Source organism: Aptenodytes forsteri, unplaced genomic scaffold, assembly GCF_000699145.1.
Source record: "Aptenodytes forsteri isolate BGI_AS27 unplaced genomic scaffold, ASM69914v1 Scaffold2, whole genome shotgun sequence".
In the NCBI taxonomy this organism is placed as follows: Eukaryota; Metazoa; Chordata; class Aves; order Sphenisciformes; family Spheniscidae; genus Aptenodytes; species Aptenodytes forsteri.
The window spans coordinates 13,187,658-13,203,610 of NW_008795695.1; the positions used below are offsets into that span (position 1 = coordinate 13,187,658).

The window sequence follows — 15,953 nt, forward strand, 5'->3', positions numbered from 1 at the left end:
AGACAGCTTGACATAGGAAGGTGAACTTTTAGTTAAATAGTGAATGTGCAGGGTCCCTCTGTAGGAATGGCTCCCGAGAGTATCTAGATTGTCTGGACAGTCTATCATAGTTATTTTTGTGGCCATGTGTAAGATGAATGACTGCTCTTTTGCCAGCTGACCTTGATTCTGGGTGAAAACTGCACTCGGTTTCATTGATGGGCACAATGGAATAAAAAGGACTCTGTTGTGTCCCTGTATGGACTGGCTTTGCAGTGCTAATAGAAGTAGAGATTCAGAGAAGAGGAGAGGGCAGATTATTTCTCTCTGAAGCTGCAGATGTGACAGAACGAACATCTGCATATGTGTTAAATAAGCCAAATACTTGAGTTAGTTGTAGTCAAGGGTTCCTCATATACCTGCGTCTAGGTGTTAGGCATTGCCGTTTTGAGTATCACTATGTTCAGCAGTGGAACTACAGCCCTAACATATATGGGAATCCCTCACTTTGTCCGTTTCTTCACAGAGACTTTTTAAAAAGCATTTGCTAGGGAGAGAATTGTAGTGGCTGGTGTGAGTCAGTCCCCCAGCCAGCTGGCAGCAAGTCGTGTTTTAGAGGCTAGGCCTTTGTGAGCTGAGGAGAACAAAATGATCCATCTGCTCACCCTACTGTGGGTGTATTTGCATTCATAAGAAGGAAAACTGAAAAATGTGCTTATCCTAGGCTCCAGGCACTTTTTGGCAGTTACTCTAATAACACAGTTTAGAGTGATAATCAAAGCCAACAGTTTTTGTCACAGAATTTTCTAACTCCCAAGAGCAGAAGTGAAAATAAACAAAATACCATTGTCTTCATACGGGGGTGGTGTGGAAGAAGATACCTCATTCAACATTTCACTTTTCCTAAGCCCAGTTAATAAAAAGATAAGCTTTTTAACAAACTCTGAATTTATGGAGGTTGGAAGAGTTAAATTGTGGGTGCTTCATCTAATATCCTGGAGGAAGCCCCATACTTGCATACAAGGGAGTGATGGCTGCCATCTAGATGGGCAGGCTTTGATGACAAGGTGCAAGGTGCATTTAAATTTTTCAACAAAATGTTTAGAGTCTGTCAAGGAAGATTGTTTTTTTTTTCCTTGAAATTGGCTGCCATGAAGCTTGGTCCATTGTTTGCTGAAATCAGTTCAGCTTCTCCCAAGTAACTTCACCTTCCATCTGCTTCTCAGCCAAGAATATTGGCTTGTAATTCTTAGAGATCATTCAAGGATAAGAGTGTATGGATATTATTTGTCTCTTTATAGTGTCTTTCTGATACTCATTGGCCTCTTCCAGGATCCTCAGCATTAAAACTGTGCTATTTTTGGAAGAAAATCTGTCAGATGACATTGTACGTTTAAACAGCATCCATGACAATGTTCTGCTGCGGTCACTCTATTCGTTACATGCAGGTCCCAGTGAACACCATATCTGATAGGTGCGGCAGTGCTGCATGCCTGTGTCTAGACAGATCCACAAGCCTGTTTAAGCTCGTCATCTAGCTGTCAATCTTTTTATTTTTCTTTTTTTTATAGTATAAAATAACAAAAATAGATTATACTAACACCCTCCTCCAGTGAAGTCTAAAACAAACGTTTGTCCCCCTCCACACAGGAAAGGGATAGTTGTATAGGTTCCATGGGAAAACTTGCAGGAGCTTGTGTGTGCTCTGCTCGATTTGCTGATAAATGGACAGTCTCAAACTCAGTGACTGTAGTCACTTCAGTTCCTTTGGGATACAGAGGTGCTGAGAAGAAGTTGAGCACGTTAAATGTTCTGCTGCCAGCAGCTTTCATTTGGCAACAACGTTTTACAGAAGAGGAGGTGGAAATGCTTTCTGGTGCTAATATCTGATACGGTCCCTCCAAGTGTATAATCTGTGTGATCCTAAATAGAAAAATTAGCTCTTGAAAAATGATCTGGCATTTACTTTGCAGGTTATGCCCACTGGAAGGGTCAGGTGTTAAATTCAGATGAACTTCATGAACTGTATGAAGGACTTAAGCTGAACAAGGTCAACCGGTATGATTATGTACTCACAGGTAAGAAGAGCTTGTTCCTTCGAGTTCCCATGAGATGTAAACAAAAGTAAAGAAAAATAAACCATATCCCTCCTTATTCCAAACCAAGCAATTACATTTTCCCTCCTTTGATTCCTCCTGCAATTTCATTTGTATATTACAGTCTCAACTGCTCATGCTGTTTAGTTTGAAACAGCCAGTGTTCTCCAGCCTGAAGGTTGCAATTGGGTGGGTAAATTGATCCCCTTGTATAGCTTACAGACTTGTACAGGCCAGTCATGTACAGGCTTAATTAATGTTTTGGGAGTGCCTCTACTGAAAAAAGGATGAGGAATGTCAGACTATTATTTTTAAATTTATTATGGAGACATCAGTTTAACCCTTTCTCCTAAATTTGCAGTACTGGCACTCTGCGGTACTATAGCATCATTTTATACACAGTTGTCTGTCCTTGTTTTTTCTACTTGATCTTTAAGGGGTAGTGCTTTGGATACAGAGCAAAGTATAAGCAGGGTTGGATTTTGGTTTTGACTCTGTCATATCTCTTGATTTTTTGCTCTTGTTACTGTGTAGGTCCTCTGAGTGGATACAGTTCTGCAGGACATAGTGACTGTGCAGTGTTTTCCTGTGCAAAGTGCTTATAAATACAGGCAAAGATAACTTTCTGCAGAATGCTTTGTAGAAAGGAGAGATTCTATGTGCAGTTTTTATTAAAAACTGCTTCTCATCCAATTCCTGCTTCTCAAATGTAGATTACTGATCGGGTTTCACCTCAGTAAGAGCTATGCATCTGGTTTAGATTACAGTATCAGTTTTTTTATAGCAGTGAACAGTCACTTTTTAAAGGTAAACAGAAATATATTGCCAGCTTTGATTTCATGGCTTCCAAAACTGGAAACTTTAAGCTTATGGATTATAACCCCAAAGCAGTCATTCTGGCTTGAAGGGTGTGGCATGTCTGAAGAGTTGTTGTCAGTTCTTTTTCAGGAAATATCTCCACAGTAAAGGAGACTAAACAGAAAATAGACTGAACTAAGGTTAAGAAATTAATTTCAGCATAAAAGAGTTCTTTGTGATTGAGAAATACACAAACACCCTTTCTTTCCTTGAAAGAACTCACACAGAGGACATTTCCAGGAAAAGCACACTGTATTTTAGGAGTTTTCAGGACATGTTACAATGGAAAACTTGTAAATAATGTTTGAGTATTCTTTTAGCTGAAATGTTCCTATTTTATTTTACTTTCAACTCTTGGAAGAGACCCCAACTCCATTCCTATCACTGTCTTGTACTGGCAAAACAGATGTAAGAGATTAAAAATTGTAGAAGGAAAAATAGAAATCTTCAGCAAAAAGAAATTTTGGGAAAAAAAAAGGAATATTTATTAATATGCCTTTTAAAATAGGGTTTGTGGGTAGATGGGTCAGTGTATTGTTCATGTTTGTTTAAAAATCTCATTCGGTGTAGCCATTTTCAGTATGGACAAAAAGAAGGCATGGGTAGAAACAGCACTAATTTCTTAAGATCTAATAACACTCTCAGTGTTTTAGTGTTCAGTTGTGCTGTGGCTGAACTTGAATTCAGTTTTTTTCATTCAGGGCCAAAAGACAGATTTTTCTCTTCAAACAGGAACAGCCGTTCACTATAGTGCACAACTGTACCTTGTACCTCCAACAACCTGGATATGATTATTCAAACACTGAAAACAAATTAATTTGTTAGCAGGTGGGATTTGACTGTAATTATATGTCTGGTGACTGTAGATATCTTGGCTGAGATGGAAATGATTATCTTCAGGCTGATTATACAAAACAACACTTCGTTAATTTCTGTGACTGTTAGTTACTTGTAGATCTTCATATATTTGTTTCATTTACAGTAAAACACTCAAGGTAAGAGATAAACTCCAATTCAGTGTAATTTTTTTGAAACGCCTCTGTCAATAATGTTAATCATACTCTCTATTTTTTTTTCAGCCAGTCTACCATCACAGGTTATTTTAAACAAAAATCTTTGCTTGCCTTTTTTGGCTGATTATCAGCATTTCATAGACATAAGACAAAGCATTTTGGCCAAAAATCTTGGAAGCTTTTTCCATTTCTCTGCAACATCTAAGAATTGATCGATTTTTGCGATTTAAAAAAAAAAATCTCCAAAATGTAATTTTAAATATTTTAGTAGAGTGGATATTTCCAAGCTGAAGTTTTGAAGAAGCTACCTTGCTAAAAATAATGCTATTAAATGAACTAAAATCAATGAAAATCAAATTATTAATTAATATATGTTGTAAATAAAGTTAATACATAAAATAAATATATAAATAAAGAAACATCTATAAAATCAAGAAATTAATAAGAATATTGTGGTGCTAGCATTGTGATTAGGGCCTTGAGAGATAATAAAACTTATTTCCAGCTTATTTCACTGCTAAGCCTAAAAATAGGAATTTTATTGGTATATTGGCCATTGCTCTAAAATATTCAAGATTAATTCTCCATTGCATTAATGTGTTGGACTGTATCAGCACCAACATTAATAATAATAAAAAACCTGCTTCAAACCAGAGTATGAGAAAAGTATATGGAATTTAAAATACTTCTTATTTACTACATGATAAATAGTATTGATTTGGACTGCTGTTTTGAAGAAAAGGAATGTGTTTTCCTTTCAGCCTGACCTTTTTGTATATATGTTCAAGCATTTGGAAGTTGTTTGAGCCCTTCATATCCAACATAGTTAGTAAATGGATTTTTAAGGTTATATTTGTAGTTGTGCAAGCACTGTCTGAATTTGTCTTCCACCTGTTATTCCTGAGTGAAATACTAAAATGCCTTTGTTCTTAAAATGCATTGTTCCAAAGAATGAGAAGTGTGCAGCATTCCTATCCAAAATTTAAAAAAAAAAAGAAGCGTTCATGAGAATAGACTTCAAAAGTGTCTTTTTTTCCCAAAGGTTATACAAGAGACACATCATTTCTTGCAATGGTGGTGGATATTGTCCAGGAGTTGAAGCAACAGAATTCTAACCTAGTATATGGTAAGGATGTGTATTATAATCCTTTCTGCTTCATCATTGTATATGCCCATCATTTTCACGTTTTAGGATGACAATGCTGTTCTGATGTTACCCAGCATTTCACAACCATCTTGTACTCTGATCTGGCTGGGACCAGCTGAGGCTACAGGGAAGTTTCGTTTCAGCGTTGCTTAAGTGTTGAGGGAGTTGGTTTTTCATCTGTCTGATTTCATGCCTTTCAGTATGTTTCTTGTATTATGCTGTCCAAAGGAGAATGTGCCTTGAGGACTGATTGCCTTACAAGAAAAACTTGTAAAATCTCAGCCAGCTGCTGCTGTTTGTAGTTCAGAGGCACAGGTTGTAAGTGCCGATAGCTGAAGCCTCTCCTTGATTTCCAAGTCACTCAAAAGCAGGATAGACTCTCCCATGTTGCCCTGCCATGGTTTCACGTTACATCCCAGAAGAAGTCTCTTACCGTGCCTTATAAGCTTCATGATTTAGCTTAAACTCCAAGGCTTTTTTAAGTCTGGTGCCCTCTGCTAAGATTACCTAGGAGCACTCAAAGAGCAACAGACTCTAGCAACTGCTGTCACTAACGTGTCGTGTCAGGCTTAAACCTGTGAGAAAAGATTCTCCTCTTTCCTTTCTGAGTCTCTTGAGTGTTTTGGGACTTTTGAACATAACCAGTGTAGGCTTGAATTGAGCAAAACGTTTAGAGTGACAGGGCTAAGTCAGTGGGGATTTAGTGGGATAAAAAACTGTGAATGATGGTTTGAGCCTGTCATCTTCAGGTTCAATAAACGGTGTGGTCAGGAAACGCTTGGAATGGGTCGCAGGATTTGCAAGGTGTAACACTGCGGAGTGTGATATCTGACTTAAAATTAACAAAGCACAGTTCTCATTTAGAAAAATGTAGCAGAGAAACCTTCATGAGCTCGGGCTTTGTTGCTTTTTAGCCATTTTTAACGCTGTTGCATTGTCAGGTTCTCCAGAGCCTTGTACTAGTAAGTGAAAGCTAAAAACTCTGTTGGAGTATGAGCAGAAAGAAACATCTAGCTGTGTAGAACAGGAAGGAAGTGGTCAGATGGTGAGAACACAGCTAGGATTCTAACATCCTTTACATTTAATAAACAGATTATAATGTAAGGAAAATACTTCTAAAATGTAAAACAAACTACCTTCTTTTTACTCATAGAAACTTCCTTAAATACTGATTGGACATTGATTTGATACCTTTGGATTTGTATTTCTTTTTTATCTTGCTGAAAGCTCTTTTAATACAATAAACAATGTTCCTTTTTAAAATACAAGGCTAGGCTGTTTCCATCCTCACTTTGAAACTGAGGGCACTTGGAATATGTTGTTAAAACTGCTGATGATTCAGAACCTGTGCTAAATGTGTGTTAATATTATTACACCAAGTATGAGTTTATGTGCTTTGGCATGGATTTTCTTCTTGTTTCATTAAAATACACATTTTTTTAATGTGTACACACAGCATTTTGGTGTGTACGTTTGGCATGTATCTTTTTACGCTAAAGTAAAAATAGGACACTCTTCACAGCTATTAGCTTCTCCCATGTTTCTTCCCCACCATACTACTGTCCCAGAGTTTTGGGTTAGGGAGTGAAGGCTCTTTGCATTTTCCATAACAAAAGCCCCTTTACTCCCAGCAGTCAGACCCTCTCATCCTCATCACCTTTAGACAGAACAACATGGAAGCAGGTAGAAGAGGGTGACTACAACCCTCTGACAATTGTTTAAGACACATGGCCTACTCTTTCAGAATTGACAGCCACCAGTTATAAATTTCAGGTTGAGTGTGCTGCAAGAGCTGTGAGAGTGTGTAAGCTATCGGGTGCTCAGTGCTGTTACATAGCCACTACTGTTACCTAAAACTTTTCCCTCCCACCAGGGTCTCTGCAACTGTACCCCATTTCTAAAGCTAGATTTATTCTGTTACAGTATGCGATCCAGTGATGGGTGACAAATGGAATGGAGAAGGCTCTATGGTTAGTACTTAGCTGTTTGGATTCTCTGTATAATGAATATTTGCTATATAAAGATGTATAAAGATTCATTAATTTTTAAACACCAAAACTAAGCTATTTTACCTAAGCATGGCTTTGGATCCCAGCATCAAGTAAACTTGTACTTTAATTTCCTGTATTTGAATGCGTTTAGTGTCTGGGAAGAATGATGGCTGCATAGCCCTGGGATTATTTCTGACTCTCTGCTGAGACAACAGGTGGAATGCAGACCCTGTCCGCAGGAAGATATCCTCCTGCTCCCCTTCCTTGTCTCACTGAAGTTCCCTCAGCTTCTGTCAAGAGCTCTGTTTTGGCTGGTAGCCTGGCTGGCATTGTCAGTGATTGTGTGAATTGACATACCACTTGAACCTAAATGAAGATGACTTATTTTGTGTGAAAACCAACAGCTGTTAGGCATTGGGCTGTGATCAGTGACAGAAAGGTTCTGTGTGCCAATACCAGACTGCATACCGACAAAGAAACATTCCTTTTTGATCAAAACTAGCAAATAATTTCAGTAAAAATGCAATGTGGGAAGACATCAGCAATAATGATATTTTGTGTTTTCTTCTGCCTTAACTAGTCATGCACTATGAATTTCTCTTTGTCCTTGTACCTTTTTACAGTTTATCTGCTCATAAAATATCACATGAAGTAGCACTTAGTAATAAATTTGCCATTGCTTTTGTGTTCTATTCTTTCATTTTACGTCTATTGCAATATTTATTGTCCTTGGCTTTTTCTGACAAGGCAGAGATCTAGCAGCTGTAGAGTCACCTTGCAAAGCTTTAGCTCTTGGGAGAAGTCATAACCATGGGCCTACCTATGTCTTTTGGGTGGAAGATAAGGTGGGTGGAAGAAGAGGAGAAGATTTAACATACAACCCACCAACTCATTCCTGCCATAAAAAGTAATAAAATCATTATTTAAAACTCCTCGGTTTAGACGTGACCTAGTTTTGCATTTCTGTCTAAAGGCAGAGTCCCTGTGACATCATCACTTTACCGTGGCTACATGAGTGAGCTCAGTATCAGTATGACGGGTGTTCTGATAGCACCTAGGGGTCAGCACTGTGGAGGGGTTGTACCTGTTGCTGATACAATTGGAGTGGGAGACAGTAACACATGGGCACACGTATAAATGCACCCTGCCCTGCCTAGCTTATGAGACTAACAGAGAAAATAAAACACAGGCAAAGGGGGTATTAATCCTCATTTAGCAAATGGGGTTCTGCCAAAGAATATCAGCTACTAGTAAACAATGAACTTTTATTAAAGGTTTTGTTAAACTGAGTTACAGCAGGACTCAGGAAGGAGAGGTGAGCCCTGTACCCATCTGACCCAAACTCCTAGCTGAGCTCCAGTGTGCCAAAACAGCTGATGCTTTTCAGCTTTGAGTCTGAAGAGCGTACAGGCTGGTGGGCTCCTGTTACGTCTTAGTGTATGTCACCTGCTTAGACAACCAATCTCCCTTTGCTGATGGGCCATAATGAAGATGGGATAGAGATGGAACAGACAGGCGGGAAGGGGAGCATATTGGCTCTCATTACTTGAAGAGCTGATTCTGCAGGCAGCGAAGTATGCTAGCATTAGACTGCATAGATTTGACTATTTGACTATTTGCATACCCATTGTTAGACTTAGGTGCAACACAAGCAAAATATTTTTAATGTCCGTATCGGAACTGCTTTATAGATTAAGTTGTACCGAACAAATTACAAATCTGATTCCCGTTCACACATATTGATGTACAGCACACCCTAGAAGTACTGCACTGAAAGAAGGAGGCAAAATAACGCATAGCCTGGGTGTTACTTGTTCCTAAGCCCCATGATGCAACGCAGTTAATGTGGGCACATGCTGCCGCAGCAAAGGGTTGTACTGTTGGTACAACAACAAAGTAGTTTCTTTTGGAGGTAAGGACATGAGAAAGGGTCCTCCATGTTGGGACACTGTATTTCTCCATGCTGCTCTGTCACCTTGGTGAGAGGGAACCCGAAAGTTCTTTGTCCAGGCACCACTTCCTTTTAATGAGCCAGTTTAGGCCTGTCTGCTTAGCAGTGCTTCCCATCGCCTCCCGTGAAAGAAGGGCTGTTGGTTGTGCTGTCACCAGCTGGAGGATGCATTGCCGCTTTAGCTACTGCTGCATAACAGTACACTGGGAGCTGTCGGGTTACTCAGTGACAGCACGAATGGTAGTTGAGGGAAGGAGAGTTGCAGTCCCACGTCTCAGATGCCGCTGTCAACATTTGATACTGTTTTTTCTCCCCTAGTATGTGCCCGAGGATCTCCTCCCAGTCTACAGGGACAAAGTTGTACCTGTTGCTGATATAATTACTCCTAACCAGTTTGAAGCTGAGTAAGTACTTAGTTCCTTTTATAGCCAAATAAACTTGTGGATAAAAGCAGGGGAGACTGATACCCATTCTTTTATTTGTCTCAATACAGTGCCGTATGTATGTATGTGTTGGGTTTTGGTTTTTAGCTGTTACTTTGAAGTGGTGCTTTTCAGCGAACCTCTAACCTTCCATATTAAAACCGATAAAAAATTTGGGAGTTATGTGAGGAAAAGATTTCTTTTGTTTTCTCCGGTCTCTCATTTTCATGATTACTTCTTGTTGTCTCCAGAGGCCTGTATCTAGGGCAGGCTGAAAAAATACCTCTCTTCCCTTCCCCATCCTTACCCATTCCTAGGAAAATTTTTATTATATGTCAGAATATCAAAACTGAAATAGTTTGACTTAAACCCCCAAAATTAGATTCAGAAATACCGCCATGGCAATGTCTCATAGGAGTTAAGAATTTAAATGCCTCCTGCCCATCCTGTCTACATAGCTGTGACTCTTTCTTTGGTCAGGAGATTATCTGTTGTGATACATCACAGGCTGGGGGCCCCACATCCCGCCTACATAGCTGTGACTCTTTCTTTGGCCAGGAGATTATCTGTTGCGAAACAACACAAGACGTCGCCCAATAGGGAGAGAGCAGCTACATGGGAGATGGAGAGAAGACACTTGTGATGGAATTTTATGATACAGGGATCTCTACAGGAGGCAGGTTAGGACTGGTGTGAGTCCACTTTGGAAGCACTGTGTATCTGTGCACATAACTTTTAAAGACAGCGGTCTGGTACAGCAGACCATGTAGCTACAAGCCATTCAGGCCTGTATGGTGCGGTCCAAGCTTTCCTCCTTTCAAAGAGTAAACAAAGCAGTCATTGCTTGAAGAACTTGTGCTCTTTTAATATTTCTATTTCATTCTCAGGTTACTCACGGGCAGGAAGATTCACACAGAAAAAGAAGCTTTAGAGGTAAGTAGGCAAGGGGTAGGATGTGTAAGATCTCTTGCTGTATTCCTGCCTGCAATGCTGCAGTTTGCCATTTGTCTTCAACCTTGAAGTCACTTTGGCCTCAATCCTCTCTCCATTTATCATTAAAGCTTGCGCACTCCAGGCACAAAACACTTTCTGTTCTAGTGTCAGACTTCTGAAGAATCTTCCTGAAAGAACTACAGATAAAGGCATTACAGTGGTAACGAGTAGATCTCTGTGAGCTTGTTTTCCTGCAGTGTAAGAAGCGTAGCAGCAGCACACGTGGCAAGTAACCACACGCTGTCAGCGCTGTGGAAATGCACTGGTTGGGGTGAAAACCCCGGGTGACCCTGGGCGTGAGAAACTTGTGTGAGTCGCTCCCTCTGCTGTCCACATGTGAGTCGTGCAACAGCAATGCTGAGTGTTAGAGGACAGCTGTTTCTCATTCTCCCATACAGACTGTTTGCAAGGAAGAGAGCTTGCTAGCAAGCTCTTACAAGGATTGATTGAATACACTCTGAATCTCTTCCTGACAGTGTTGGCTGGTGCTCTGTTTCTCTTCCTTAAATTGATTCAAAGGGGGCGAGACCTGCGTTGCAAAAGGATAGATTGCATAGATGAGAAACCAGACTAGGAGTGATGGCCTTCGGGTACTTCCTGGTGAAAGACAGACGAATCCACAGCATTGATAGCTGCTGTCATTGCCATACAGAGATGATAGATGGTCCGCAAATATACTGCACTGAGGTGTAAGGATTTACCCTTTTACACAAACTGAAGAAAATAAAAAGCTGCAGGGCTTAGTGATGAAGGACAAAATAGGAATATGATTTTATTGCTGTCCTGAGAAGGGCTGAGCTCTTTGTTTAGTTGACTAGTCAAGTGCTTTCATAATGGACTGATGTTATTTCTTCCAGTTTGGTTTTGAACTTCAAAGGAACACAAAATCTTTAAACAAACAGCAGCTGCAATGGCACCCTGGAGAGTAGCTGGGGTCTGTCAGCCCAAATGTTTGTTGTTTTCTTCCTCCAGCAATGTCACGCAACTTGGGTTGATTACCATCTCCTCACGGCAGGAAGCAGCTCCAAAGATCTCAGCTCTTTTAATTCCCCCCTGCCCCAGTTTTACATTACCCAGCTGTGCTGGGCGAGGGTGATGAACTGTGCTTCATGCCACTAGCTGCTAACTACAACTCAGTTCTTCTATTCTCATCCTCACCAGTGGAACCACAGTCTTGAGAACAACACTGTTAGCTGAGCAGCCATTAGTTTTAGGTTTGCGTATTTCAGCTGCAAACACGAGTTGCATGTGCTAAACAATTTTACAAGTTAGTTTTCTGACAGTCTTTGATTCATGTGATAGCTTTTATTTGTGATGGGTTTTAAAATATCTCTTCTAAAGAGATGGAATTATACTTAAGAATGGAAACATTTTTTTAAATAGTTGCTTGCAGGATATTATATTTTAATCTGTCTATCTCCCCAGCTGTATGTCATATATAAGTCTATCCTTCTGAGTAATAATCCATGCTGGAATTTGTCCCGTTTGGAGGTGGTAGGAATTCTGACATCAATTTCCATGGTGACATGCTTTCATTCATTTCTTTAGCAAGACTGGTGATGACAGTATAGCCTTCTAACATAAAACTAAATATGACATAATATTAATGTAGAAGGGACTAAGTCCTACAACTAGAAATACTGGTGACTAGGTTCTTGGTGAATTGTGACTGAGAAATGAAATTGAGTTTAATGTTACTTCACAGGTTGATTATGTTAGCATATGCTGGTGGATTTACTGCTTTTTTAAAACCCAACCGATGCCTGTGCAAGAGTTCTGACAGTTGAAGAAACTTGGAGGCTTAGACAAGAAAGAAAAGCAATAGAGAATTAAAAAATAGCAGAAATAAATCCTTATCGTTCACCTGCTCATGAGTCATAGCTAGCCTGAGAGAATTTTTAGTTAAACTCTTCTGGGAGAATTAATATTTTATCTGTGTTTTATGCTAAACTCATTATTGAAGTAATTCTTCTGTAAAATCAAAATCACTTCTGTAGCAACCAATTGTGATGTCACAAGTAGAGTATTAATGAGTTTAAGTGAGGAACACACAGAGTGGAAATACACCTGCAAAGGTACATAATTTACAGGTGTAATTTGGGGTTTGAAACAGAATGAGAAAAGAAGATTGAGACAGACACACTTGTGCCTCTGATTTAGCTCTTTAATTCTTTATCTTTGCTAACTCTTAAAGTAGTAGCTAAATAAGACTTCATGACCTGGAGTTATTGGCTTTCTAGCAAGTGTTTCAAGATGCCAGCTCAGGTGCATGTGTCTGTATATTTGTTCTCTTATTCTTTTGATAATATGTTCTGACAACATGATGCAGACAAAAATTCTGATCACAGCTGAAACAGAGTATTCTTTTCAGAGGAGCATCCAAAGATAATACAAACAGAGATGCTTGTATATTTTAACAAGTGTGTATGTTTAAATACGGATGTTTTGATTCCCCTATTTCAAATGAATTCCCCTAATTAAAGTGAATTCTTTGAGTAGAAACTGTTTTTTCTCTTTACAAAATAAGGTGCTTGTCAAAAGTCCTCAGTACTATGAATGATGCAAGGTTTAATCAACACACATTGCAGTCACTGATTCCTGCCTTTTTGCACATGGAAAGGTAATGGATATGCTCCATGCCATGGGACCAGAGACTGTGGTGATCACAAGCTCAGATCTACAGGCGCCTCTAGGAAACGACTACCTAATTGCTCTGGGAAGCCACAGAAAAAGTAAGTCATGAACTCCTTCGTTAAACTGTGCTTTCTTTTAACCTGTTCCGTGCTTTCAGTTACTTTTTTAAGAAGCAGTTTCATCAGACCCATCTGTAGTGCATGGAAGGAGCTTAGATCCCTAAGTGAACTTCTTCTCCTGCAGTAATACCAGAGAGAGCGGTAAGAATGGGGCTGCTCCATGAGGGAAGACAAGCTGGGAGCTGAGCTGAGTCCTGCAGTAATATCAGAGAGAGCGGTAAGAATGGGGCTGCTCCATGAGGGAAGACAAGCTGGGAGCTGAGTGTGATCATAGCACAGGCAGAGCACTGCCCTCACCAACAGGGCACAACAGGCAGAGCAGAGCACTGCCCTCACCAACAGGGCACAGGCCCAACAGTATCTGAATAAAGTGAGCAGAACAGGCATGGTGATGGCGGACAGGTCCCATTGACAGTCCAGTGATCATCAGAGAAAGGTGAGACAAGCCAGGTCTGAGATTAATCTGGAAAATCCAATCAGTAAGTCAGGACAGCAGGGCTGTACACAGGTACACCTACAGCATGGCTCAGGCAAGGATGCTTGCGCCCAGGCCTGAGCTTCCATGCAGCTCCTGGGCAAGTGGGCAGAGTGTGCATGGGTGGAGAATGTCCTAGGTGAGGTTGATCAGGGCTGTTAAAGCCCCTAGTAGTGGCCCTGACAAGTAGTAGTGGTATAAAACGGGAACTTTGAACGTTTTGAATGCTTTTATGAAAAGTTACACTGTGCTGTTAGCAGATTGTTCCTCCCCGATAGGTTGTAAAATGTCCTTCTGCTTCTTCTTTATATCCCCTTCTATACCGTCACCAAGATTCACTGTGTGTTTGGACTGTCGCAGGATGTTTGTACCTGAGAAGGGCATATTTAGGTGGGATGGTATATGATCTCGTTTTCTTGTTCGTCTAAGGGATCTAAATGTGGGCATCACATTCTGGACTGCTGAGAGACAGAAAAAGTCTTGATATTTAAAACAGATTCCACTAAGAATCAGTTGGTGGGTCTTAGCACTCAGTACATGCCAGGTCTGGAATAAGTCTGGTCATTCCAATGGTGATAACAATATGGCACGTGGATCAGATATTCTCTGCTGATGTCTACAGCTGCTCTTGTGCATCCATACAACCCAGAGATATCCTAGATTATGGTTTGGGATGCCCCATCTAGGATTCAGCAGTCTCCATAAACGTGGTTTCCTGAGCAAGCTGCTGCTGCTGTCTAAATGAAAATAGGTGGCTCTCAATCCTTCATGAAAATGAAGGTGCTAGTTACCTGCTCCCTCTTAAGTGAAGTATGTATGGTATAAAAGTTGTAAATCCTATCCCAACTTGGCAAAGTTTTAAAAGGTTGCACCTTTTAAGAGCTGGTACAAAGTTTACAATACTCCTTAGCATCTTTATGTTCCAAACAACAAAGGAATTCAAATCTGGTGATCACTTTTAAATTATAGTAAATGCTATTGTATTAATTGCTGGGTCTGTTACTTAATTGTCTATCTGTGTTGTAGCTAAAGCAGATGGTACCAAGATGACACAAAGAATTCGAGTGGAGTCTCCTAAAGTGGATGCTGTCTTTGTTGGAACAGGAGACTTGTTCGCTGCTATGCTTTTGGCATGGACACATAAGCATCCAAACAATTTGAAGGTGTGGGAGAAGTTATTCGTCTCTCTGCAAGTTTAGACTATGTTTCTTTTTTTTTTTAAATTACTTTTAATCTATGACATTATTTAAAGACTCTCTTCTGTTTTGGCTTTTTTTCCTCACCTTAGAGGAAAGCAGAATTTCCCTTTTGCCAAAACATTTTAGCTTGTACAACTTTGGACGGTCGCATTTCAGTTACATGGATTTTGTAATTTTGCCAAATAAGATGTTGTTCTCACTTGAGAGAGGGAGACTACATGCATGTTTGTAGTTATATTTTTTACCCTCACTTCATAATAATCACTGAATATCATTTATCAGATCTATTTTTCTGTTTCTTTCTCTTAAGCACATGGAGTCCTCAATATGGGTGTATGGTTTCTAATACCTGTTTCAGGAGAATTAAGAGAGTCTAAGATTTTTTTTTCCCAAACTCTACATTACATAGTTGTCATCCTGTTTGCATCTTGTCAGTCATGTTTGCCTCTTAATAGCAGTGTTTTTGAAATAATAATATTAAACTTGGCAGCTGAAATTTTACAACCTGAATATATTATGTTAATGCAGGTCGCATGTGAAAAGACTGTGTCAGCCATGCAACATGTTCTGCAAAGGACCATTAAGAGTGCAAAAGGTAATTCATTCAAACCGTGTTCCCTTGTTCTGTCTGGATTTGCATCAGAAGAAACATTCAAAGAGCTTTCTGGGTTTCCTGACTAAAGGCAGCCCTCAGTGCAGAAGCAGCCAGAGAATTTACAGAGTGAGAGCTTGGTAGTCTTGTCAGTGCACGTTCCTTACTGTGCCCTCCAAGCCTGTTTTTGACAACACCCAACTGAAGGTGTCACTGTTCAGCTTCTCGTGAGACTCCAGTCATGCTGACTCGTTTGACTGCTTTGCAAAACAGTGGCGGAAGAACTTGAGGAAATGCTGAGTTTGACGTGCAAGAGAGCTTCTGTTTTAAGTGTAGCTCACTCACTTTCCCTTTGAGTGCATGTGTTTAGTATTAAGAGGGGTTTATCAGCTAATGATAAACTGTCTCTTTGCTGTATTGGCCATGTGAGGAGCGATTTTTTTTTTTTTTTTTTTTTTTTTTTTTCCCCCTTTTGGTCTCTCCT

At 39.9% G+C, this 15,953-nt stretch overlaps 1 protein-coding gene across 1 annotated transcript in view; it reads left to right on the top strand.

Annotated features, from left to right (window-relative positions):
* PDXK (pyridoxal (pyridoxine, vitamin B6) kinase) overlaps nt 1-15,953 on the top strand; it is a 54,022-nt gene that overhangs the window by 35,337 nt on the left and 2,732 nt on the right. The window contains exons 3-10 of the mRNA XM_019473040.1: nt 1,953-2,057; nt 4,989-5,072; nt 7,017-7,063; nt 9,354-9,439; nt 10,345-10,390; nt 13,071-13,182; nt 14,705-14,841; nt 15,406-15,472. Coding sequence (XP_019328585.1) covers nt 1,953-2,057; nt 4,989-5,072; nt 7,017-7,063; nt 9,354-9,439; nt 10,345-10,390; nt 13,071-13,182; nt 14,705-14,841; nt 15,406-15,472 — 684 coding nt within the window. The remainder of the gene's footprint in view (nt 1-1,952; nt 2,058-4,988; nt 5,073-7,016; nt 7,064-9,353; nt 9,440-10,344; nt 10,391-13,070; nt 13,183-14,704; nt 14,842-15,405; nt 15,473-15,953) is intronic.